General features: G+C 48.5%; 1 protein-coding gene across 3 annotated transcripts in view; it reads right to left on the bottom strand.

Annotated features, from left to right (window-relative positions):
* The window catches only part of SHROOM3 (shroom family member 3), a 131,115-nt gene that overhangs the window by 47,319 nt on the left and 57,915 nt on the right, over positions 1 to 25,881 (bottom strand). For 2 of the 3 annotated variants that reach the window (XM_065634662.1, XM_065634660.1), the window contains one exon: positions 23,230 to 23,295. The exons of the other annotated variant lie outside the window; for it this stretch is intronic. In XM_065634662.1, coding sequence (XP_065490734.1) covers positions 23,230 to 23,270 — 41 coding nt within the window. In that variant the 5' untranslated portion in view covers positions 23,271 to 23,295. Of the gene's footprint in view, positions 1 to 23,229; positions 23,296 to 25,881 lie in introns of those variants that run through there. 3 annotated transcript variants of the gene reach the window in all.

The following is a 25,881-nucleotide window of genomic DNA, read 5'->3' as shown; positions in this document are numbered from 1 at the left end:
GGCCGAGCACACGCAGCCCAAACCTGCAACCGCACCGACTCACGCTGCCTTGCGGTTTTATGGCCACGACGGCTGGGCAGAAAACCAGCAGTACCCCGCTGCAAAACGTGGCTGGGCACCGAGCTCCCCCTCCTCGCACAGCTCCACTGGGGCTGCGCCGCCAGCAGGAACCCAGCCCGAGCTCCCATCCAGCCGCGGTGCGCAGCCCTCGGAGAACTGGGCTGTCTCCGAGGCCCTGCCATCCCCGTCCCACCAAACCATGGATCAGAGGCACCAGGGCTGCATCGCGGGTAATTCTGACAGCACGCTGACCCTGCACTGTCGCAACCCACGGCGTGCGAGGCCCACCAGCCACAGCAAGCCACGTTCACCCAGGGGTGGCTTGAACTGCTTCTGTCACCTACCACGTTTGTTTCATACACAACACTTATCAGCTCTAAGAGATGAAAAGCTACGTGAAGCTGAACTGTTGTATCTCATGAAGGAAGATGACAGGCGGAGGTAGATGACATGGCAAGTCCATGGGGAATGTGATGCATATTCACTAAAGGAAAGAAAATACCTTTTGACCCCAAAGAGGTGAGAGAAGGAGATGCTGGAAAAAATGCTCTTCACAATGTATCTGGCCCATAATGGATCTTTTACCCAGGAATGTCCAAGGGCCATCCAAAAGTATCCCTATTTTCTAGAGGGAGAAATTAATATTTTACAGAGGGAGGAAGAGGGACGTGCCCCTAATTCGAGTGGGAAAGGATCCCACTCCCTGGTGTGCTCTTCACAAGAGGCACTGGCTTCACTGCAGCCATTTATTCACCCACCATTAAGCTATCATAAAAGGTTACGTCGATAGTTTTATTTCAGTTCATAAGTAACTTATGCTGTCTTAGCTTGGTTCCTGTCGGTGTTATTTGAACTAAGATATTCTACTTCCAAATAAAAGTAAAAGCAGCTTAATGGCCTTTCGCACAGGCACATCCGTATCAGGTTAAATTATGCTCAGCCAGTGCTACTTTTCATGCTGACATCTCTTCCTCTGTATCTTCCACAATCACCAAGCCTAAAATGCTTCATGTTTAACAAGAAGCATGAATCAAAGAGCCTGTGACAAACCAGAATGTGAGATGCAGACGGAACACTTGAGGCGACGTTATAAAGGCAGTAAGCGTTAGCTATGAGTCTTAATTCTGAAGCCCATCATGGAGCAGTACTTCTCAAAGCAGTGTAAGTATCATTTCCAGGATTTTTTCCACTAGTGCTTCCTAGTGCAAACTACTTGTCTCTATAAAATCTGGCGTGCCATCACGCGCCTCAGCACAGCCCCGGTCTGCGACGACACGGTTAGCGTGGCTGTGAAAGTCCGGATTCCACCCAGGGACACCAACACAGCCCTCCTATGCACCTGCTAAGGGGGATGCGCCATCAAAATGGGTTAATAACTTCAACAGCCCTAAATCGCTATCGTACAATGTGAAAGGCGAGGTTTTGGCTTTCAGGGAAACAGGACTGAACAGCTTGGTAATAATAGTGAGGAAAGATTATTTGGGTGACACCTGCGCTCTCGCTTGCTTTCCAGGCGGGGTCCCTTTCCGATCTGAACCAAACACCCCATTGCCCAGCTAAAAACCCAACGGCTTCATCCAGGAGCAGGGCGACTGCTGCCAGCGGAGCTCCTGCTTGCAAACACGGGCAAAGGCACGGCTGCTGCTGGCACCTCTCCTGAGTCTGATTGCTTTCTCTGACTGGAAAGCTACGTGGAACGCTGTATTTGCCCACAGCAGCATATACAGCACATCTCGCCTGTTCAGGATCCGTCCATTAGCAGCCAGATAGACCTGCAATAATTTGCTTCATTAAATGATTCCAGATGGTCTCGCTGAGATTTTAAACCCTTTAAGTGTACTTTGCATCTTGGACAGAAACTCTGAGCGATACCGAGTGGTAAACAGTTTCCCTGAAGTTACCAGGCAATGAAACAAAGTCCTTTTTTGGGATGTAACCATAAAAGCTCATGAACGTTTGTTCTTCTGTGATAAAAACAACAACAAAATTATCACGTGTAGCAGGAACCTGAGGCTCCCCAGAACCTTGGAGTATTTATTTAAGTATTATGTACTTAGGATAGCACAGGTACTCACCCTGAGGCAGATGACAAGCAGCTAGTCCAAGTGGGAATTAACTGGGAGTGATCATAACACGTTCGTGTCTTACCGGCTGACACCTGCTCCCTCCACTAAATGCCAGCCTGGAAAACTGCACTTTTGCCTTTGCACAGTTCTCTCCTCATCCTCCCTCAGCAGAAAAGTGATTTTTCAGCATTGGAACAGCCCTGGGTGGCGTGCTGTCCTGTACATGCTTACACAGCCCCTCCGGCACGGCTCGGCTCCCACTGAACTGCCTCCATGGCTTTGTCCAGCTGGGACCAGGCTGAATGCTGAGGCCTCCAGTGCTTCTTCTGGAAAAAAAAGCCCTTCCATATAAACAAAGGAAATAACACATATAAGCAAGCAAGATTTCTCAAAGGTATAACAAGGCATGATTTCTCCACCAGGTGACTCTTGTGACACCAGTATCAAATGATATATCCTGCAAGGAGTAAGAATTGGGGGGGATGCAAAGGGTAGTTTTCAACATTTTTTGAAGGGTTTTGCTTTCTTGCTTGGTATAGCTTTGGATGGCAGTTTAATCCTGTTCAAGCACAAGAGCAGAGATCATACAACCTCCCTCAGCAAAGTGCAGTCATCGAACAGTGGATATTTCTGGGGTTTTCATTGCCTTTGAAAACGTATGTCCTTTGACTTAAAAGAAACAAGAGCTCCGGTGCCCAGATGGCTTCCTGACCTGCTTCTCCCAACTGCTGCATGTTGCATTAGAAGCTGAGTGGAACATGGCAGACAAGGATATGAAACACGGTGTTCCACGGGTGCGGTGACGACCTTGCCCGTCTCCCTGCCCCTTCCCATCGGCAATGCTGGACTCAGATCGAAAGCAGGCAGGCGATTTCATTTCAGCTTCCACCTCACAGCCAGCAGCTCGTGTACACGCTGCTGCCATCAGCCCTGGGCCTGCCAGCTGGATCTGGAGCGGGGGGACACAGCCTAAACACGACCTGTGTACACACCACCCTGACGTGCGTTTGCTATGTTTGCCTTTGGGAGGAGATGAAGACGCCCCAGGGCTGTGTTTGCACCATTTGTGCAAATAATTGTTGGGAACCAGTTGCAGGAGCCATCACAACGAGAGCTCTGGATGGTAAGGGGAGAGCCGACCTATAGCCATGGTGATTTGAGGACATAAAATCTAGCATTCTGGTCAGCAGACCGCACGATGAGAGCTGCACACCCTAGATAGAGACTAGGGGCACTTGTGAGGGTCACAGAGGCTTTCGAGCTATTAACTTCTTTGGTTCATGGCACTGATGGTCTTGGTGGTGGAGACGGAAGAATAAACACAGCAAGTTTCCTCAAGCTGAGGCCGTTGTGCATTAGCAGGATCAACGCACGTACGTGGTAAGTGGGTACAACTGCCCCAGACCTGCAAAGCACTCAAGCACATTTTTCAGTTTGATGCCATGAATAATTCCACGTACCTCCCTCTCCTCACACATTTCACCAGAGATGACAGGAATAGCTGTGCTGTGGGGAAACAAAGCACTCAGACATTTGTCTTGGGTTTTTTCTGTCTTGCTTTTTTCTAGTCACCACAAAAAACTCTCCAAGCCTCAGAATCAACAGCAAGAAGTCCAAAGGGAAATAAATATTAAGAGAGACTCATCAGAGGATCAATAGCCAATGAAAGAAAGGCATAGGCTACCTGGCAGAACGAGAACGCTCAGGTGTGACAGAGAAGGTGGATGCCGAGCGCATTTTTAGGAGGCTGCATTTGGCACTGGAAGGGCACAGAGCCCGGAGCCCCGCGCCCCCCGTCCCCGCTCCCCTGCCTCCCCCTCCTCTTGTTCCTCGCAACACGAGCTGCTGGACACGGAGCTGGGCTGCAGCTGGGGCACGGACATGGAAAAAGATCTGATTTGGAGGATGGAAGGACAACGCCAAACGCCCCAAAAGGAAAGTGTCTTGCGCCTGTAATTTATGTCACCGGCTTTCTGGCCAGCGCAGGTGCCAGGCTCCAGTGAACGTGGACGGGTTTGTGCATTTGCTGAGGCAGCTGGTGTGAAATGCGAGACCTGTGTCACGTTTGCATGCGGAGGAAGGGAAGGCGTGGGATGGACAGAGGAAATTAGTTTTTGAAATAAGACATGGGCTGCACTGAGGAAGGATGGTTTCCTTTGAGGAGTTGTTTGCAGTGCCGACCTACCCACAGACCATGAAGAGTGAGAGCAAGGAGGGGCTGGAGCCGGGGCCATCGATCAGATGAGAGCAAAACTCCAGGGGAGGGTCAGGTTCTGCAAAACGTGCCCAGTCGCCTTTGGATTTTGTAAACCTGAACCGCAAGTTGTTCAGTGCCAGGACCGTTTCAATCCAAGCCCATAAAGCTCGGTGAAGTTTAGAGAAACTCCCCCTTTTGGCTCATCTCCACTTCAAATTAACTCCTGGAAGGTGAGAAGGTGTTCAGATAAATATCAGGAACTGTTCTCTAATGGGTCAAGGCAATTTTTTCCAGTGAAGTGATTTTTCTTGGATCTCTCTTGCACTGCATATCTCAGACTGAACTTAAGATAGCTGTGAAAAAAAAAAAGAAGCAAGGAAGTCGAAACCCCGCAGCAATGAACAAAATCCACTATGAAGTGTTCTCATGGCAACTTCTCCCAAATAAGGCCAGTGAAAAATCCATTTAAGATTGAAATGAATCTGAATGCAAGAGGTTTGTAAGGATGTTCATAGTTATGTCAAGGCGAATTCAGAAATAAATTACATTTTCACATGTGCTGGCTTAGGAAAGTTAATTCTTAATGTTTTTATCCATCTGTCCTGTCCCCTGCATTGAAACTTTGTAGATTATGTCCCTAAGCTTTTCCCTGGATCTTGGTACCGCAGTCACTGTGAGCATCGCTCTGCGAGTGGAGATATCCCTAAGATATAAATGATGATAATGATGATAGCATAACGAAGAAACAGAGCAAGGCTTCTTAAACATACCAAGGAGAAGGAAAGGGCAGAAAATGGATGTGCATCTAAGTTTTCCTGCAGCATCCTGGAGAGGCGAGAGGAAGGCAGACAGAACGGCAGATTTCTCTTGCTGTGAAAAAGCTCCTCTTCCCTTCTGAGCTACTGACAAACAGATTTAGGGAAAGGAGGAATTAAAAAGGACATTTGTACAGCGAAGAAAAAAACGGAGGAGGCTTTGAAGACCTAATTAACAGACTCTGTCCCAAGTCACTTCAGTTCAGCTGCATCACAAAGGTCTGACAGAGATCCATGGGACCACAACAACCTGCCTGAGAGAGAAAGAGCCCGAAAACAAAACCAGTCCCTCCAAACCCAGCCCTGCAAATGCAGGGGGCTGGGGAGGGGAGGGGGCTGCAGCTGAGGGCCTGTTCTCCTGCTCACCAATAAATTTAGTTTACAGAACCTTTTGTGGGTCCCTTTTAAGGTTGTTTGTTGATTAAAGCGGCAAACAACAAACTTAGCCTTAATTTATGCTTCTTTTAACATTTCGAGCTTGGGGGGGATGCTTTTTATAGGAGTTAATGAGGCAGAATAGGTTCTTTATGGGGAAGATATTTTCTCACCAAATTAAAACCTGTATTGAAAATAAAATAATGAGATGAAGGTGGCTTTTCTTTCAGAAGTAAATAAATCTCAGAGTAGGAAACTTCTCACGCACTTGGAACTGTCCTTATCGGAGAGATCTGAGAACAGCAGGTTCACAAGATGTTCTCTCTCTCTTTTATTTTTTAATTCTGCCTTCCTCCTTTGACCAAGACGGTAATAAAGCATTATTTGCTGAAAACACGCAAACAGCTTGAGCATGTGAGAGCACAGGAGGACTGGGAGCTCAGCAAAAGAGAAAATGCCCCGTTCCCCTTCGCTTCAGCAGAGCCGTGAAAGCTCCTAGCAGAATCCTATGTGAGAGAGAATTTTCTGATTTAAAGCCTCCTCGCTGCCTCAAATGTGCCACACTTCGACAATTCAGTCTAGCAGCACAAGAAAAATAAAGTACCTGAGCGGGCAGTACTGGTGACAGCAGTGATCAGCACAGGACGTTATTAATTAGGGACGAACAGACAGAGCAAGGTCCCTATGAGACAGGAGAGCATCAACCCTCATTCCTCTTAGCATGGGAAGAAAGCTGTCCTTTCATTGCAGGCTACAGGCACTCTGGAGAATGAGAACCCTGGTTGTCTGCACCGCAAAGGCTGGATAAATGCAGGTCTCACAGGTACAAGAACTGGTTGGTGCAGTCTTTGTGTGTGTGGTGCCATACATCCAATTGCACTTCTGGGGTGTTCTCGTTTTCAATGACACGTCAATATTTTCTCCAGAAAGAAGACCACCTTTTCACTTATTCATTACCAAAAGGCATTTGGATTTTTTAATTATTATTATTTTATTCTAAATCATCCCTACTTAATGGGTAAGAATGGGGCTAAGCCTTCTCTGGAGCACAAATACGGTATTTTCCCTTCCATCCTTTGAAATGTGTAGATGTGACAGGCGTAAGCACTCTATAGTTTCCCGGGGATGCCAGGAGCTCTGCAGCAGAGGCAGGAATGTTGTCCTTGTCCTCCCAGGACAGGTAAGTCCTGCACCTGCAGCCACCGGAGAGCTGTGGCCATGCCGGTTACCTTATGCGATCCAGCAACCACCCACCTCAAATTTCAAAGCTGCTGTAGTGACCCAGCGCCGTCACAGAAGGGTATGAATGGGGCTGTTTTCATATCTCTCATGCAAATGTCTGTTAGCACAACAATGTTATCCGTTGTTATCGGCAAACGGCGGATTCTATCCCGCGCTCAGGCTGGGTCCCTGATCATGGAAAATGTATACAAAGCATAAGCAAAGAAATGTGAGCAGCCCGGCGGCCACTCCCTGTGAAATCACATACTGCAGGAGTGAGAAAAGGAACTCGACACCCAGGGAAATTCCAGCATTTGGCAATGGTTCGGGAAGATCAGCCCCTGCAAACCCAAACGCTGGATGTAGCTGGCCTGCAAAGCAGCTGTGTGTGAGAGAGAGAAATCAGCCAGAGAATGGGTCAGAGAGCTGAAAAAATAAATTACGCATTCTCCTTTTGGTCCATGAAAGCCTAGCAGCAGTGCACTGGCGTTAGCTACAGACATGCATCCATGGAGAGGCACGAAAGCACTTCAGAGGAGGTGGGAAAGAGAAGAAAGGAACAGTGGATCTCCACGGAGAAGTCCCCAAAGTCAGGCAGGGGAAGATTGGGTATCAAAAGGGAACAGACTGCCTGGACTGAGCTGCAGAAGATGGCAGTATCTAAAATATCCAGGAGAAAGCTTTGCAAGCCGTGAGACCGTACAAAGCGGCAATGCAAGAGGCATGCAGGTGAAGGAAAGATGCTCTAAGGGCTTAAGCCACATGAGCTGGACGGAAGTATTTCCAGCACGTTGCAGTTTGGAGGGACAGAAGGCAAAGCTTCTGCAGGAGTTTCCCTCCTGCTCGCTCTGCACCCACCCAGAAGCGCAGTCTGAAATTCTCCAATACACTGAGCAGCACCTGGAAATGCTTCCTGGGCTCTCCCGATGGAAATGAGTACCTAAATAAAGGGAAGGTCCCTCTGCTCAGTTGCTCTGGACACGGTACTTGATCCAAAGCTACTGAGATGGGTGTAACACCTTACGCTGAACACCTCGGGCTCCCCTCGGTTGTGATTGCTCCAAAGAAGGATCCACAGCACTCGCGATTTCCTTTCCAGTTCAGAGCTCTGACCTAGACTGCATGAATCAGCATGACTTCTTTCCTCTACCTCTGGTGATGCTGGAAGGGAAAGCCTCGTGCTGACCTTGCTGGGTGAAGTTCCCGTTGTCCCAGTCACGAGGGAGAGGCTGCACCTCACTGCAGACCAAACCGCAAGAGCCGCGCTGTGCGACGGGCAACGCAAACGGCCCTCGGGCTTCTGAGTCCAACCTGCTTTGCAAACAGGCTCCCTGGCAGACACGGGCTGGTTCACCCTGAAATGGGATTGTAGCTACAGCTGGTCAAAAATTTGCAACAGACACTGGTTGTGTTCAATGAAATGTCTGCAGGAAACGTCTGCTGATTTACTTACAAGGTTAAAAAGGAATTGAACTGTTTTCAGGGTTTTTTGAATGAAATCAGAATCCTCCAGATCTCCCTCTCGGACGAATAATTTGTTTCGATTTGGTTTTGTCACTGAATCCTCTATTTCAGACTTGGAGTCTTTCGTTCCTGTTGTTTTTTCCAACCCTCCTGCTGTCAGTTCCTCCACTGCATGTCCCAATCTCTCCCAGTTCTCTCTTTTGTGGTTCTTCTAAACTCTCCTGTCTCCAAGAAATGACGCAGCTTTTAAAATAAAACAGATTTTTATTTCTGGAATCGAAATTTAACATATTATCACCAACAAATAAGCTGAAGCAAAATGGCTTTAACTTTTTCCTGCCTGGGTTGGTTCTGCAGTGCTGAAAATTACCCAAAGAATTCAGCATTTTATAATCTCTCATGCACGAGGCACACACAGAAAGGTCGCTGCACCAGCTCCGAGCTGCCACAGCTGCTTCCAGGATACCTGCAGCATGGCCTCGATGTATCTCTGGTGAAAAAGGGAATCCTAGCTTTAACTGACATCTTAACAAGTATGTTTTAAACATCCTAGCAGGGATGAAGAGGCAGTGTCTGAAATGAGGATGCAAACAGGCTGCTGCAGGGGGAGAGAGGCTCTTGTTTTGGAGAGCAAGCAGCTACTATTTAAATGAGAAACCTCCAGTACAGCCCTCCACCTTGAGTAAACACGCTGGGTGTACAGTGCTTTTGATTAGCTTAACAGGCCAATGGATGTCACTGTTGCTCTACATAAACCAAAACAGGAAAGCAAAAAACCATAATTTAAACAAAATAAGCTTATACGAGAGAGTTCCCTAGGGCTTACACTTAATACTGTCTAGCCTGGTGTGTGCTGGTCAGGTTGGACAGCTTCTTCAGGGGCTTCCTAAGTGCATGTCTAACGTATCGTATTGTTAGCTACAGAGGTAAGGTCAGGCTAACGGCTGTGTGTAAAAATGGAAAGCTATTACCAAGGCTACCAAAGATGCAGAATGGAAATCAGAGACATCGCTGCGCAGAAAGGGTTTGCACAGCAGCAGGCTGTCCGCTCCTGCTCCGCTTCACACTGCATCACACCACATCGCTCTGCAAACTGCAGCGGAACCTGGGGGAAACACTGAGAAATTGCCCCAAAGGCTTAAAAATCAGGTTAGTTTTTTTATTTGGATTTTGCGCCTCAAAAGCCTTTGTACTTCCTTGTAGTATCTGTACGGCTGGAAGAGCAAACTGCACAGCAGCTCTGGGATTAACCAACAGATACAAGGTCACGTTTCCCAAAACATCCAGCAACTCGGGCATTCACAGCTTTAACGAGTCCCGTGTAATTTGGGCTGTGCCTGTACACTGGGACCTGGTCATTCAAATCTGAAGCCGCTGTTCAGACACTTGAAACATTCACTCTCGACTGAATGATTCTTGCTTTGAGGCTTATCTAAAGACAGATTTTTCCAACCAGTTAAAAACATCACAGTTCCTCCCGCTTTACCACTCTATTTGCAACCTCTCCAAAGACTGAGCGGCAAGAAGCATTTGTTGATGAGTTTACTGGGAAGGATTCACGCTCGTGCAGCAAGATGCTCACTGCTGGGAGAAACTGGGTCACCAACAGGCTATTTTAGAGATTACCAGAGATGCAGCCGCTGTATTTCTAGGTCAGTGGTCACTTCTACTTTAATGGCTTTATAAAGGTTTAAGAAACAAATGGAGTTTTTGTGTGCATTCCTACGTGCAAGTCAGTACTCAAATGTTTAAAGAGAGGTGGCTTTTAGGTGATTCTTGTTGTGTCAATGTGGGGTAATTTACACTGAATTACTGGCAAAGCTCAGGGAAACTGTTAGAGAAAGGCAGAGCCACCAGAGCACAGAAAATACACCCCATCCTTATGTATTTGCCCTTATAATATCTTAAAGGTGAGGAAAGATACAGGTCTGCAAAGAGCCCATCAAACACAGTACCCAGCCTCCCACTGGTTTAAGTCACAGTCGCTTGTTTAATTATCTAATACAGCATCTTCTCAACTGCATCATAACCTCTGTAGGCTCAATTTCATATTTATTATACGCACCGTGTCATGTTCCTCATGTAACATGCCCTCTTGGTTTGCTCTGCCTAAGAGTTATTCTACTTTATCAGCATGATTTGCTGCTGCCCTCTTTTCTGCCCTCCCCATCCAACTCACTAAGAGGTGTGTAATCTAATTTAAGAGCAAGTAAGGAGCAGGGACTCTTATCTCTTAGTAATTTGCAGCTCTGATGTAAGCTCCCTGGTGAGCTCCCCGCTCCTTCTGCAGCTTTCGGCAGGATCCAGCACCCTGAGCACCAGCCCCACAGACAGAGATACAAGTTCAGAATGGCGGGAGAGAAAACAAAGAAAAACACTTTGGAAGACATCAGGAGTGGGAAGCTCCCGATCCAGATCTTAATCTGTCAAAATGTGGGCGCTGTGATCTCAGTTGCCCACTGTGTACATGGACCTTAACTCTGTGACAAGGGCTCAAGGCAACTGGAATTTGTTTCCTGAAAGGAAGAATATTATTTAACCAACAGGGAAAGATAAGCATCTGAGGCTTGCCCAAATTTAATAAGTCTGGATGCCAAAATATACTTGGGACCCCTCAAAGTCTTGGTAAGAAGAATAACTTGATCTCTTTCACAAGTAACCACTGTGTAAACCAATACAACCAAAAAGGGAGGCTCAACTGCAAATAATTAGCCACAGGAGCACAGTGCGGCTACTCAGAGCCACAGAGGTGAAAACCTCTAAGGCAGTAAAGGTAGATCCAGATCTGCACACTATCATCACCGGGTTTGTATGCCAAGTATGTTCCCAAAAGAGATTTGACACACCACTGAGTGAGTGCTCAGAATGGAACACACCACTGCGGTCTGCCCTCAGCAATGAACTCGGGCTCAGACATTTTCAAGGAGCCGATGAAATAAGTTTGTTTGTTATCCTATGAGATCCCTTAGGTAAATCGTGCTCTGTCTCAGAACGGGCCAAGCCCATTTAACTCTCTCCTAAGAAGAGCAACCCCGTGGGTTGCGTGTTGGCGCTGAGCAGTAGGCAGCCTGCGGCAGTGTCTGTGCCACACGCTGCTGCTCGGTGCTGTTCCTGCACGCTCGGAGGACACAGAGCTGTGCACAGAACCACGACTCCGTCTTCTCTGCCCTCTTATTAGTCCTCTGTGAGACATCTTACCAATTACTGCCTGGAATGAGAACTACACTTACCATACGTGTAGAGGTACACTTAAATAAACCTATATTTTTTTAACTTTCAAAACCTCCAGACTAAAATTTTAAGTCCTTACATTCCCTTTTACAGTTGGATAAAGCTTCGCTGCCCTTGTATGAATAAAGTCACTACCTGCAAGTCAACACATCTAAAAAACCTCCCCCTGTGCTTACGAATACAATGTCACCTACAAATCTTACACATGATTGCTGAAATTATGGAGAACAGAATTTGCTCAGCTATTTCTCCAGACTGAGGGATGGAGAATTCAGTGAAAGCCAAATGTCACTTGCAACGTGTAGATATAAGGGTTCATTTCTGCTCCTAATGAGGTCAGCATGACTTGGCAAAGCCTGGCGTGGAGCCTTTCTTCCCACCAGTGCTGTCCAGGTGGTACAACAGGCATGGCTGGAAACAACCTCCTCCTGTTCTTCCCAGCCGGCCTGTGGGAGAGCTGGCCCCACGCTCTGAGCACCGGGCACGCTCACCATTCCCCGGCTGCTACTGAGAAATGTCCTTCCTGCACCGTTCCATCCACAGGCAGGAGGCGGCAGCTCAGAACTACCAAAGGAAAATAATAATGACGCTGCTAACACCCTGCCAAAACAAGTCCTAGGCTCAGTTCAGTGGAATGACACTGTTTCCTTGAGCACCAGTCTCTGAGGAGCACTTACAGGTCTCCCCGCTTTGCACTGGTGGATTTTTTTCAGGTGTTTTGCCATGGCACTTTCAGAACGTCCGCTGCCGTTTCCACCCGTGTTGCTGAGCTCTGACAGAGGGAAATCCCTCTGCTCCGGGAGCAGCTCAGCGCCGCGGCGCCAGCACCGCCGTGCCGTGCTGTCAGGCGCCCTGCGCTCTCACACAATCAAACTCGGGTTAGCGTCCAGCGCCAAAAGAAATTGCCGCCTGTTTACATGGGAAGAGGCCAAGGAGAGGAATTCATGCTTAGCACTTAAAGCAAATAACAAAAAAGAAACATCTGAACCTGTTAGTGGTGAGTTAATCTAGGGCTGGGTAAAACACATAAAATCTTTGACATCTAAATAAAAAATGCCTAGGTTTAAGTATGTCTAAGCTGCAACACATGATGTTTTCCTTGGGATAGTCCTAGATATTAAGTATTTCTGAAAAGCCAAGCCATTTATTCCCAAACACTTGGACCCCAAGAAAAGGAATCACTCGAACAGTGAAGTCTTCAGGAATCATACAGTAGCTCAAGACTACGTAACAACAGAGCCCTGAAAGAGTGACCATTTAATGACTGAACCACAGCCACTGAAAATGAGCCCGTGCCCTCAATCCACCCTCAAGAGAGTGTCCACCTTCCAAAACACCTCAGTGCGATTTGCACTCAGAGCGGTGACACTGGCAGACAGAGTGCCCTGGCAGAAAAGGAAGGTGTCCTGTCATTTTACAAGGTCAAGATTAAATTATAAACTACGGCACTGCTATAAAACAAGGCTGCTCCACACCTGGTATCGTTAGGTCCTAACTCCTGTTGGGTGAAGATACTCAGCGCCACCACGGTGATTTCAGCATCGGTGCAAAGGCAAAGCAGATTGTTTTCAAACCCAGAAAACTGCAAATTCAGTGTTGGGTCTGTAAAACAGATCTCGCTGCAGTCTCTGGTACTTCAGCTAACTACTGAATCTCATGCCCAGCTCCTGAACCAATAAACCAACAGAAAAGAAGCAACTTCCATGCACTTTGTGTGACTGCTGGTCAAACATGCAAACCAAGAGAACACAGGACTTGTCCAAATGACATAATGCCCACCTGCGATGAAACTCCCTGTGCGATACGATGCTGTTCTGACCAACTTGTCATTGTCTATAACAACACATCCAAGAACAGAAACATCACGATAAGAGAGTGTATAGAGTCTTTGCAGGGACTGAGTATGAGACAAATGCAGGCAGAAAAGCAGCACACTGGCAGCACCAGGTTGCTGCTGGTGGGCCTGGGGGAAGCTGGAACTGTTTGTCAGAAACACACTATTTCCCAGGCACAGCTGGTTGTATCGTCCTAACAGATTCAACTGTGTTGACCTATCCAGCTTCATGCTTAAAAGAAGGAGAAAATGGCATAAACGAGAATGAGAGGTGACGGCAAAATCCAGCATCCCAGCTCACCGTGTCTCTGAGCGTCCAATCCCACGCAAAACAAGACGGACAGAACGAGCAGCAGTGAGTTGCCTTCAACAGGCACCGAAGGGAGCAAGAGTTTTCAGGGCAGAGGAAGAAGTCGCACCAAAAGGCCTGCCGGGGCTTCACAAAAGATCCGGTGTGCCCGAGCGGGGCGTAAACACCAAATGGAGTGTAAAAATCGCACACGCGCAAGAAACGCGTGGAGCTGGGGTACGCACCGTCGCGATGCGGTCCAGAAGGCCGGGATCTTCCTAAAGGCGTGCAGGTTGGACTGCATGGTGAGCAGTGCCGGGGGGCTGCTCTCGGCGAGCAGGGGGACGTCCCTGCACCATCAGCGCTGCAGCGTGACGGGGAAGGCGAGGGAGCGCAGGAGAAGGCAGGCGAGGGGCAGGGAGGGAGAAGGATCCAGCCTCGCTCACCCTTTTAACAGGCAGGCGCTAATAATGACAGAGCTGGGCTCGCCGCAGTCAGACAGCCGGAGCTCGTTGGACGCTCACGCTGCAGTAATTGCCATGGCTGTAGGCACCGAGCTGACGAGACAAGAGTCAAGGCCAGCGGGGTAAGTAAAACAGGGAAGGAGAAGCAGGAATGGTGCTCGAGTGAGAAGCCACATGCCTGTCACCCCTGAGAAGAACACTGCCAGCCCCTGGAAGCTGATGGCTTTAGTCAGATTTAGTGACCCTGGGCCCTCCAAAGTTCAAACAGATCAGCGTCGCCTTGCAGACTTGCACCAAGGAGTGAAGATTTATTCCAGCCCCATCTTGACGCTTTCTGAAAACGTTGTTATAAATAACAAATTTTTAAAAGCTCCTATTTCAGTTTCACAGTGGATGACAATAAAAGAAACGCGGGCAATGCCAGCAGTTCTCACATCTTTTCTGGTTTTGATCAGTTACCCCGTGTGATCTCTAGCACTCACAAAGAGAGACGGGAAAGAAATTTTACTGCCAGTTTCACAACCACACCTGCAGGAGCTCTCAGCCCAGCCCAGGGCCCCGGTCGGGCAATCGCCCGGTCCTTGCTGGCTCAGACACCCCGTTCTGTCCCAGCAATGAGAACCGGTCCCGGGAAAGTCCTTTGCTTCCCTCTGCAGAGCGACAGTGCAGGGCTGACTGGGGAAAAGCTGCTGCCACACGGGTCCCACTCCTCCTTCTCTTCTGCTTCCCACCTGCCCCGGAGGGGACACAAGGAGATGAGAAAGGCAGGGAGAGGTGTGGTGAAATTAATAAGGCAACCCAAAAAGAAATGACAGAGAGACCGAAATGAAAAAGAAACCCAGAGAAAGGTCGATAAGGGAATCCTTATGATAAAAGGTCACCTTACCGAATCACATATGATAACCCTTCTGTGCAGATTTTATGCCATCCAATCAAATTAAATAATTAATTTTCTCATAAAGGGTACTATAAAACATTCATGAACATGATTTCATTTCCTTATTATACTCTGAAGGCTACTGGCTCAGCGAGGTTCATCACATAGCCATCCACATGAGGTTAAACAAGATTTTCCTGCAAGGCAGGGGCATTTTTGCCCCACTCCGCATTTCAGATTCTGAAGCATGCGGGAATGATTTGACCTATCATATAGATAGGGAAGCTAAAGCACTGCTAAGTTTATAGATAAACATCTTTTAAAAGCAGGTGCCTAATTCGTGGCCTGAGTTTCCAAAGCATGGAGCAGTTTGCAGACCCATTGACTTCAAAGAGTCCTGCTCAGTCATTCACACGGTTTTGGACAAGAAGGAAAAAGATAAGGATCCCTTTTTACTGAAAGCTTGGCCTGCAGGTCAGGGTTGGGACGGGACCCAGGGCTGAGCGAAATGCAGGCGCCAGCACACGGCAGGTCTAGCGCGGGCGCTCGCTGTGATCCGCCAGCTCACCGTGATCTGCGGGGTCTGCTCTGGGAGGACCGTGCTCATTTCCCCGGGCGAGCTCTGCCCTACAGTGTGCATTTGCTGAATTTAGGATTATTTTCCCCTCCCCATGCAAGGGGTCTGTATCTTCCCACTGTATCAGTAGCAGGAGACCAGTCCATCCTGAGCTTCATTAAGGATGTGCTGAAATTCCAAATGCTTTCTCTAAAGAGCAGACAAACAGCAGGGCAGCGCCCTCCTTGGATCCCCAACCTGCCCACACCGCTTCCTGCTCCGCTCCTTCCCTCCGATACCAAACTCCTCCAGACGCCACAAAGAACACGCCACCAGAAAACAGGAGGACCAGAAGCAAGGAAAATACCAATAATCCCACTCCACAAACCAATACATCCGCTCAGCGCCTCTAATTACAGCCAGCCAGGACAGATTCACAAGCCTCGCGCTGGAGACAGGAATGTTTTTAATTACATGTGCTCACAGACTGCCAGGTAGCCAAGTGCTCCGTCAAATTATCCAAGCATGGTTCCTCCCTCACCCTCATATGTCTGTGAAGCTGGTAAGGCTGAAAGAGGCTATGCCCCACATTGTGCTAATCACAGCCTTGCTATGGGCTCTCCTCAAACACCACGGGCATTAAAAGATTTTGCCCTGGAATTTGTCTGAATTGGATTAACATCATCTGTCCACACACTCCCTGAGACCCCACTGAGGGTCTCTGTGTCACACTGTAATTAACAACAAGACACGACAGGACAGAAATGGTGGGGCTTTTATTCACGTCTCATATCTTGAGTACGAACCCTTGTGAACAGCACTCCCGAAAGAGAAACAAAATGTGCTCTGATTCTTGCTCCATGGTCAGAATGTGCGAGTTCCCAGAAAACGTGGGGGGAAAAGCAGGATCTGTCTGTGCCACTGGCTTCAGGTCGTGATGCTGATATTGGGCATTTCTGAGCACATGCTGTTCTTCAAAGGTCATTGAGCCATCGTTTCTATTATAATAGAGAAACCCTTATGATGTCAAGAAGCAATTGCAAAGGTAACCGCAACGCTGAAAATAAAATGTGCATCTTGATACACATGACATGCCAAGGAAAAGCTTTGTGCCACTCTGAGCAATTAAATAAAGCCAGTTAACAATGGGTGAAGCAAAAGCACTCCAACCACAGCGAGGGCGGCAGAACATTTTAATGTAATGTAAACTTCCTTTTACCGTAAACTTCCTTTTACACTATAAAAGCTTCATTTAGCCTCTTAATCTGAATTATTCTGCCTGTGAAAAACATGGGCAGGCTCTGATTCAGACTCTTCTCACAGTGAGAAAAAGAGACAGCTGTCTGTAACAAACGCTGCCACATCTGGTTTTTACAAGTATACCCTACTCAGGCAACAAGATCACTGAGCACCTTTATCGGTATTTTACATCCAACTGAAACCCTTCTGTTGTTTCACGGATAAAGCATGGGTTATTAAAAATACCGACAGCGTGTGATTTACCTGACCGAAAGGAAGACACAAATTGTCCAGAAACTCTGGCTAGCCGTGAAAGAAAACTGCACTGATCAAAACACTTTCAGCCACCCCTTTACTTGTAATCCGGAGGCAAAAGCGCTCTGTGTACAGGGCAGCTCACTGCCTGCAGACCGAGCGCCAGCAGCACGGAACACACCGTGGGGCACCAGCTGGGCGAGAGTCCCTCAGGAACACCTCTCGCCTTGGCCATCGGGATCTCCCATCCACAGGAGTCATGGTGCAAAAACCGCATCTCAGAGGGTTTCACCAGGTGGTTGATAAACAGAACTGCGAGGGAACCTAAATGACACAATGTAATAGCTGAAAACCTTCACGTTTCTAAAGAAAAAAAGTTACCGTCTTTTTTTCATATGGTGCCATACTTCTAACCCAGCTTTTCACTGTTCTCCTACATGCAGAGTAGTTTACTCTTGTGCCAGCACCCTGACTTGTGCAGACAAGTCTCATTTCTAACAGAACAGGAGCACGATCTTTCTTATCGACCTCTTCCCACACCCTGTCCCCCTGAACATGGAAAGAACCATCGGCTTCTACTTTTGAACCCTAATTTGGGAGGGCGCTTGAAGGCAGCAGTGGCTGCTGAGCACGTCCCCGTGCTCTGTGCGCACCCTGAATGTGCAGCATAACCTGAGGTTCAGTGTCCCGGGGCTGGCGGGCAGGCTCAGAGGGACGGACAGACTCACGTACCTGCTCTCCCCAGTGCAGGGGGCTGGGACGTCTGTCTGACCGACCAAGGCTGTGACCCAGCTCTCTTTGTACAGGCAAAATAACCAGATGGAAAACTGTACTTTTCCTTCGAAAAGAAAATCAAATGTTTGCCGAGAGGGCTTTGGTTCAGTTCCAGTATTTTATTTAAGCCATTAAGGAAGAAGATGTGTTTTGTCTTCTTTTTTTTCTTTTTAATAAGGTTTGGACCTGTGTCTGAATATTTCCAAAGTTCAAACCTGAAGCTTTTTCATTTCTCCTAGAAGTGACGTTGCTCTGGTGAGCTGGCGCTGGGTGCAGACATGCAGCACGCCGGCACTGAAGCCAAGGGATCAATGCCAGCAGAAGATCTTTCTGCACAAGAAATGTAGTAAAAAATAGAAAAAATGACTGGAGAGTATTTGAGGTGGCCTGGATCTCTCTTTGCAAAGGCCAGACATTCAGAGTCTTATCAGTCTCTAGCATGTGCTATATCAAGGGAAATACATATGCAGTGCACACAATTATCTCCCACTTACTCCAGAATAAATGAGAACAGAATCAGACTCCAAAGTAATTGCTCGAGAACTGTTAGTGGACTTTCTCTGTAAGTCTGTGTAAAGCCTGAGCCACCCATCATGCACACAGTATTTATTCTAAGGGGATAAATAATGCAGAGCAAAGAAAAAAACAATCCCATGCATGTCAACCCACAGCATTCCAGAGCTACTTACGGGGAGGGTTTTTTGTCAATTTATGGGGTTTTTAACAGTTTTAAACACTGTCCTGCTTGATTCATTAGTTTGGTCTCCAGTGAATAACTGGAGGTTTTTACAAGTCTAGCAAACACTCCACTATTACATTATTCTAACCCGAGATACAATAGTAGTGATCTGTGACCGTTTGATAGCTGCTACACATACAGAGCTGGGGCTTGGGGTTTTTTCCTTTCCTCTTTTTTTTCTCTTTTTTCTGTTGGTGAGAGCTGGGGAAGGCAGTGACAGCCCATCCTGCAACGTGCTCATTTGTTCTGCTGGTGTCTCTGCCCCTCCAGTGTGTCAGATGTATTTTCCAGCATACACCAAAAAACTGATCAAAACAATTCTGCGGTGCAAGGGGTGCAGGCAGCGACTTTCTGACACTTTTCAGGAATTGCCATCGCTGGGAATTCTCATGCCCCGCCACCCACCCTGAGTAACCTTCATAACAAAACAGGGCTGGATGCCTTCAGAAATGATTCAGGTCAGAGCAAATGTTGCTCATGTTTTATCACCCGGGAAACTCAGAAACTTTCCAAGAATGAAGTTATGGGAGTGGGGCAAGCCAGGAGCTCTAATGTACTGTCTCTCGCAGACAACAAGGGCTCAGTGTCAAAGCAACAAGACCAAGGGCAGTGAGAGCGGAGAAGAAAGCGCCCTGAGAACCTGCAGGACACTGGTTACAAACAGGTGGCTCGATGCTAAAGAATGAGACACAGAGAGAACAAGCAGCGAGACACAGGCATGAATGGAATAGATTTTACAGCCTGGCATGAGGAATCTAAGGAATTAAGACGGCTCTTCTTTGTTTCCCAGCTTAGCAGAAATATTCAGCTTTAATTATCACCCGTCTTGTTGATGGAACATAAATCCCCAAGAATCCCCTTCTGGGGCACTCTGCAGTCTCTGACTGCTCTGACACCCAGAAAGAAGCTGATTTTGTGCCTGAAATTGCTGTCGGCAAATAAGAGAAACAGGTGTTAGGAGCTTTTAGCCTCCTTTGTTGATCTCAGTTTGCATAGTTTGAGGACTTCAGGCAGATTGGCATGAAACAAAGAAGTCCCATGTGCTTTTTCCCTAAATTCCGGGGTACCACTGTGCGACAGGCGTGCCGGCATCACCTCTGTCCCTTCCGCCGGGACGCGGCCTCTCTCTCCAAGGGCCTGATCCTGCCAGGCTGTGCGTGCTGTCCCCACGCCGGCATCGGGTCACCCAGATCAGTTCAGTGAACTACTCACGTTCCTAAAGCTGGTCGTGATCTTAAAAGCTTTTCTGGATCTAACCAGAATATTTGGCGGTGCACGGGACTGAGCCGCTGGGAATGATTTATTTTGGTGTGCCGATCAGCTTCATGCTAGCGCCGCAGGCAAAAGGCACTTCTGAAGTGATCTGCCTGCACTTTGCTCTGCTCTATAAACTTCTGATTGCAGGCAACATGCCCTTCTGCTTGAGCAGCCCAACAAACATCCCCAGGAAGCGACGAAGGCAACAAAATGATGAGTGGAGCAGTTTCCAAACTCTGGGACAGGTCAGAGCCAGGCTGAAGTGTAAATCATGTGGGTTTGGCTTGCCTTTAAGTACGTCAGTACTTGTGAGGAAAACAAGTAAAAGAAAACCTCACGACCTCCCGGCCTGGAGCAGCTCACGGAACCTGCAGGGACTCAGCGCGAAAGGCTTTTGGCAGGTTTGAGCCCAAGGTGGGGCTGAACATCTTCAATACTCTTTAGCTCAGGTTTCAAGGAAAATCTCCCCCTAATGCACCTTGGCTTCTGTTAGAGCCCAAAGGGGTTTGAAGACAATGTCAGGTGAAGGATCTGCAGGGAGTTAAAGCTCCTCTGGTCTGTCAGCCTGACTTGAATCCCCCATGGGGCAGAATGTGTTTTGGTCTCTGCTCGGGAGCTCTCGCTGCTCTAACCACACTGTACGAGCTGCCCCATTTGCTCTGCCTGTTTCCTCCACCGGGGTCACAGGAATGTGACTGAGAAGAAATCCAGCAACTAGAAAGAAACCTTGTCTTTACAACTCTAAGGCCTGATGTAGTTAACGCACAGGATTTAAAGCAACTCACCTTGTTGTTCCCGTGCCCTCTGGCAATCCACATTCAATGCAGGAGCCAAGTTTTATAGCATAAACAAAGCAGGTTGCTAAATAATTGAGCTGTCAAACTGGTTGGAAAGGTTGTGCTTCCAACCTGGCAAAGAGGAAAGCTGGTCCCTTGACTTCAGGAACAGTTCCTGCCTTAGCTTTTAGGGAACAGACATCGCCACCGCCCTCTGGTCCCAGCAGTGTCTCACCTGATCAAGGCAGGTGATCAATATATGTATGTGGCTCTTAGAGATGAGGCCCTGAGGCATCAGCAATCCTGCTTGGCTTTACCTTAAAACACCCAGGTTAGCAGTCAAGTAATTGCTCTTTTTTATTCTTTGAGATGTGGATGTTAAGAAGTGGGGCAATTCCCAAGGATCCTCTTTCCAGCCTCTACCCCCTTCACCTCTATTTCTTCGGCAAGACATCGGGTATCTGCCTGGAAGAGAAGGGGGAGTCACTGGAGCCAGCGGCAGAGCTCAGGAACCGGGAAGGGCACCATGGCTGTGCACCATCAGAGGGAAATCTTCTTAAATGTAACCAGTGAATGCTTTTCCTGGAATACTCTTATAAACTTTACTCACTCCTGCCTTACAGAAACACAGCGACGCACCACCTCCCTCCGGCATGAACTACGACTGCTTTGTTCAGCCAGCAAGCAATCCCAGCAGCTATTATACCGTACTCTTCATTTCCCTGGAGGGAAGCCGAAATGGCAGAGACACTGAAGAAGAAAAATATTTTCATCAAGCAAATTTTATCCTTGGTGAATCCACCTCTGAATGCTAGCCCCTAAGAGCAAAGTGGGTAAGGAACCTGAACTGTGACAGCACGAACTCCAGCTGGCAGGAGGTTACCACTGGAGTTGTTTTCATTAAAAAGATAAGATCCTTCAGAATTCTTGGGCAGCTTATGGTAACTACTAACCCTTATTCATTCTTTAAAAAAAGCCATTTGTTACAAGCTCTCATATGCACACACACACAGAGGTAAGTCAGATGAAAGATGTCTGCCTGTTAAGTTCCATGACAGAAGATATTTTAATGACTTTGAAATTAAAGTGAGATCCTCTTACATACACCTTAACTATGACAAAATAAAGCCGAGCTTTTAGGCTTTTTCTTTAGGAAAAGGTAAGGCCCAAATCCGGTGTCACCCCACAGACGAGTGGCGGAGCTGGGGCTGGAATGGGGTCTCACGTGTCTGAACAGAATGGAAAGGCAAATAATCACGGTATAGCAGAGGAGAGCTGCCAGGATCAGGCACACCCCCGCTGGGGAGTACAGAACCACAGCTACCAAACAGCACACCTTGCAAAACTTCAGCTCTGAGCCACAGCTAGTGCTGCCTCACGTCCTGCTGCTGGAATGATTGCTCAAAAGAAATTCCTGGTTTTTCCATGACACCAATCTGTTGATGCAGGCGGGATTAAGAGAACACAGCTCAGTGCATAAATGCACAAGAAAGAAAACACATGACTTTCTGCTATGGAGTGTTGCTTGCATGGCCAACCTCACACAGCAACAGGCGCAAGCTGCATTCCTACTTAATGAGGATGTTAAGAGGGCACCTCTTCGCTTATTTGTGAATTAGTTCTTTGGAGATGACAGAAAAAGTGCAATCATCACAAAAACACTTGAACATCCCATTTGCTTCTTATCATGAAAGAAATAAGAAGAGCAATCTTACAGAGGACAGAAAGCATTTGGTGCAGCTCTTCTATTTCACAAGACAGATCTCTCGAACTGTTCGAGACTGCAATGGCCTCTTTCAAAGCAGCAACACTGCCACGCGGTGCTTTTCAAACACAAAACCTTTGCACCAAATGTCACTCAAAAAATAAACGTATTGGGCCCCTGCTGTAACTTCACAGGCAATGCACTTGTATCACAAATACACGTGAGGTGCTGAATGGGCCCGGGAGGCTGCAGCGCTGCAGCGATGGCCGTAACGCGCTCTGGGTGATGGGGACAAGGCACACCGGGGATTGCTGCGCCCCCGGGCCTGGCTCTGCCGTGTGCCCGGGTTTCATGGCAGCGAGCACTGCTGGTTCCTAACGCAGGAGCAGGGCTCCTCGGAGATACAACCGTGTAGATAACAACTAGCACCATTAGAAGCCGGTGTCCTGGTTCCAAGGCCAGTGCTGTATCCGGCACAAGTTACTGCCTCCGGCTCTCACGCAGGGGATTGTTCAGTTGTTTGAAAAACATCCTGCCTTAGCCCTCTCCTTTCAGCTACCTCTTCTCAACCAAGCACTGCAGGACTAGACCTCGTCCAAAACATCCACTGGATAGGAACCAGGTCACGAAGTTGACTGAGAGGTTTATAAAAAAAAGATATAGGGCACTGCAAAGGAGCTGCTCCACCCTACCATCTGCTAACACAGACATTCAGGATCAGTCATTAACGCCAAGCAAAGCTGACATTGCTGGACCTTCCTCCATTATCTGGACAGCACATTAGCTCCTCTGCCTGTCCACTCCTCAGAGGCTCAGACAAAACTGGGACGAGGAACAAAGCACCTTTCACCCCAGAGCATGTTGTGGGTCAGAAGGTCACAGGACAGCTCAAATTAACCTTGTGACTGCTGCTAAAAGGTTCAGGGCCCTGGAAAATACACCTCTGCCCATCTCCCAGGGTGTGGTCAATGCCGGGAAGAACAAACGTGAACGTGGGCAACACTGGGCAGCTCAGGCCTGCGAGGTTTTACTCACATGAGTAATCCTGACTGTCTGATCAGTCCCACTGCAGCCATGAGGGGAAGGGGTGCCCATGGAAACCTGCAGAAGGAGAAGAGGCCTTAGCAACGGAAACTCTGCTGAGACATACACGGTGTTATTCCAGCTCATCTTCCGTTGTGCTTTTTTCCACACTTCCTAGTCCATCCCTTTGTTTTTCCTCTTTCTTTTCCTCTAGTATTTGTTTCCAAGGGCTGCTCCAGCTCAGTGTTACAGATGCATGAGTTGCTCGGGCTGATCAGCTCTGTTCAGTCTGCACAACGACTCACGGGCTCAGCGCAGAACTTGCTGCTCCCTCCCTAACAGCGTGTGGAGAAGAGGCTCTTGCCTCACTTCTCCCACGGAAGGCCAAGTCCTACCTGCAGCCTGCTTTCAGTGACCAGCTGCACTTGTGTATGTGAAGTGTGTAACAAACAAGCAACCCTGAAAGACATGTGGACATTTTTGCAGAGCAAAACCAACCTCCCCGCTGTTCCTCACGGCTTCTCTCCCAGCACAGTTCTCTTAAACGAGCACACAAACCAAATACGGCTTCCTTTTGGTTTGTTCTGAAGCCACGCGTGCGCCCACACCCACACACACCTGTTCCCACACCACGAGCTGTAGAACAGCTTCAAGCCCTGTGGCTTGTGATTTATCTTCAAAGAAAGAAAGATACACGTAAAGGAAGGTACAAAGCTGCGTTTCCTTGGGTTCTCCTCTGTGGCAGAACTGCTTTATGGTGCCTTCTGTGCCTTATCGTGTATTCTTCATTTCTGATGAACCCTGCGGGAGCTGAACCACTGCAGAGTCCTCAGGGGTACAGAAATGCCAGGACTGCAAGCGTTAAAGTGATTTTCAGCAGAGATGCTCAGTTAAGAGGCACGACATGGACCTGCTGGACAGGGTCCAGAGGAGGCCACCAAGATGATCTGAGGCTGGAACAGCTCTGCTGTGGGACAGGCTGAGAGAGTTGGGCTGTTCAGCTGGAGAAGAGAAGCTCCGGGGACACCGTAGTGCAGCCTTTCTGTGTTTAAAAGGGGCTGATAAGAAAGATGGGGACAGACTTTTGAGCAGGGCCTGTTGTGACAGGACAAGGGGTGATGGTTTTAAACTAAAGGAGGGAGATTCAGGCTGGACATGAGGAAGGAATTGCTGCCCCTGAGGGCGGTGAGAGCCTGGCCCAGGTGCCCAGAGAGGTGGTGGCTGAACCATCCCTGGAGACATCCCAGGCCCGGCTGGACGGGGCTCTGAGCGACCTGAGCTGGTGCAGATGTCCCTGCTCATGGCAGGGGGGGCACTGGGGGAGCTGGGGAGGTCCTTTCCCATCCAAACTACTCTGTGATTCTACGACTTTCAGCCCATATCATGACCTGCTGGGATGGCAGGGAGCAGACCACAGACAGTGCCAGCTTTACTTGGAAAACCCAATAGATTCTAATGCTTATGGAGAGCTACAGGTACCTGGGTGCACCTTTCAGAGGCTCTGGAAGTACAAGAGAAGTTTGTAGCGCTCATGATTCCAGCCCCTCTGCCAAGACAGAACGACAATAAGGAAGAGGCGAAGCAGAAAGGTGAAGGTCACAGGCTGGCCCTGTGACCAGAGCCCTCACCATCCAAGCGCTGGAGAGACATCACAACTACCTGCTGGCAACGCATCCTTCCAGCTAGACGGGGTTGGAACACTGCTCCTCACCTCCAGCAGAAGGGGTTGGAACACTGCTCCTCACCTCCAACAGAAGGGGTTGGAACACTGCTCCTCACCTCCAACAGAAGGGGCTGGAACACCGCTCCTCACTTCCAACAGAAGGTGTTGGAACACTGCTCCTCACCTCCAGCAGAAGGGGCTGGAACACCGCTCCTCACTTCCAACAGAAGGTGTTGGAACACTGCTCCTCACCTCCAGCAGAAGGGGCTGGAACACCGCTCCTCACTTCCAACAGAAGGGGTTGGAGCACCTCTCCTCACCTCCAATAGAAGGGGTTGGAACACCGCTCCTCACCTCCAGCAGAAGGTGTTGGAACACTGCTCCTCACCTCCAGCAGAAGGGGTTGGAACACTGCTCCTCACCTCCAGCAGAAGGGGTTGGAACACTGCTCCTCACCTCCAGCAGAAGGTGTTGGAACACCGCTCCTCACCTCCAGCAGAAGGGGTTGGAACACCGCTCCTCACCTCCAACAGAAGGGGTTGGAACACCGCTCCTCACCTCCAGCAGCACCAGCCTGCATGCCTTTCCCTGTGACTTGTGGCTTCCTGCTCCTGGGCACCTGGGGCTGGAGAGACGTGGGAGCTCCACAGGCTGGACAGGAGGGAGAAGGATGAAGAATCTGGGGTGTTTTTAGCTTCAAAAAGCTCTTTCCTGGGTGGCTGCAGCTGAGGAAGGTGGTATTTTTCTTTTGCTAAAAAGCAGTTCTCATCACCTACTTAGCAGGAAAATCTCCTCGGCTGCAGTTACAGAAACCAAGTCAAAGACATTCCTCTGAAAATTAGAGAGAAAGACCTTCTTTTTTTCCCCTTTTAATTGCCACTTCATACCTTCAGTGGTACAATGCATTTTGCAAAGTGCTTTGCACATGGTAATTAAGCCTCATAACATCCTCACCTTAGGAAGGACTGTCACACACACTACCCAGACAGAGATGTGCAAAC

Source organism: Caloenas nicobarica, chromosome 4 (genome assembly GCF_036013445.1).
Source record: "Caloenas nicobarica isolate bCalNic1 chromosome 4, bCalNic1.hap1, whole genome shotgun sequence".
Lineage (NCBI taxonomy): Eukaryota > Metazoa > Chordata > Aves > Columbiformes > Columbidae > Caloenas > Caloenas nicobarica.
Note: the sequence above shows the minus strand (reverse complement) of the source record. Positions and strands in the feature narration are given on the sequence as shown.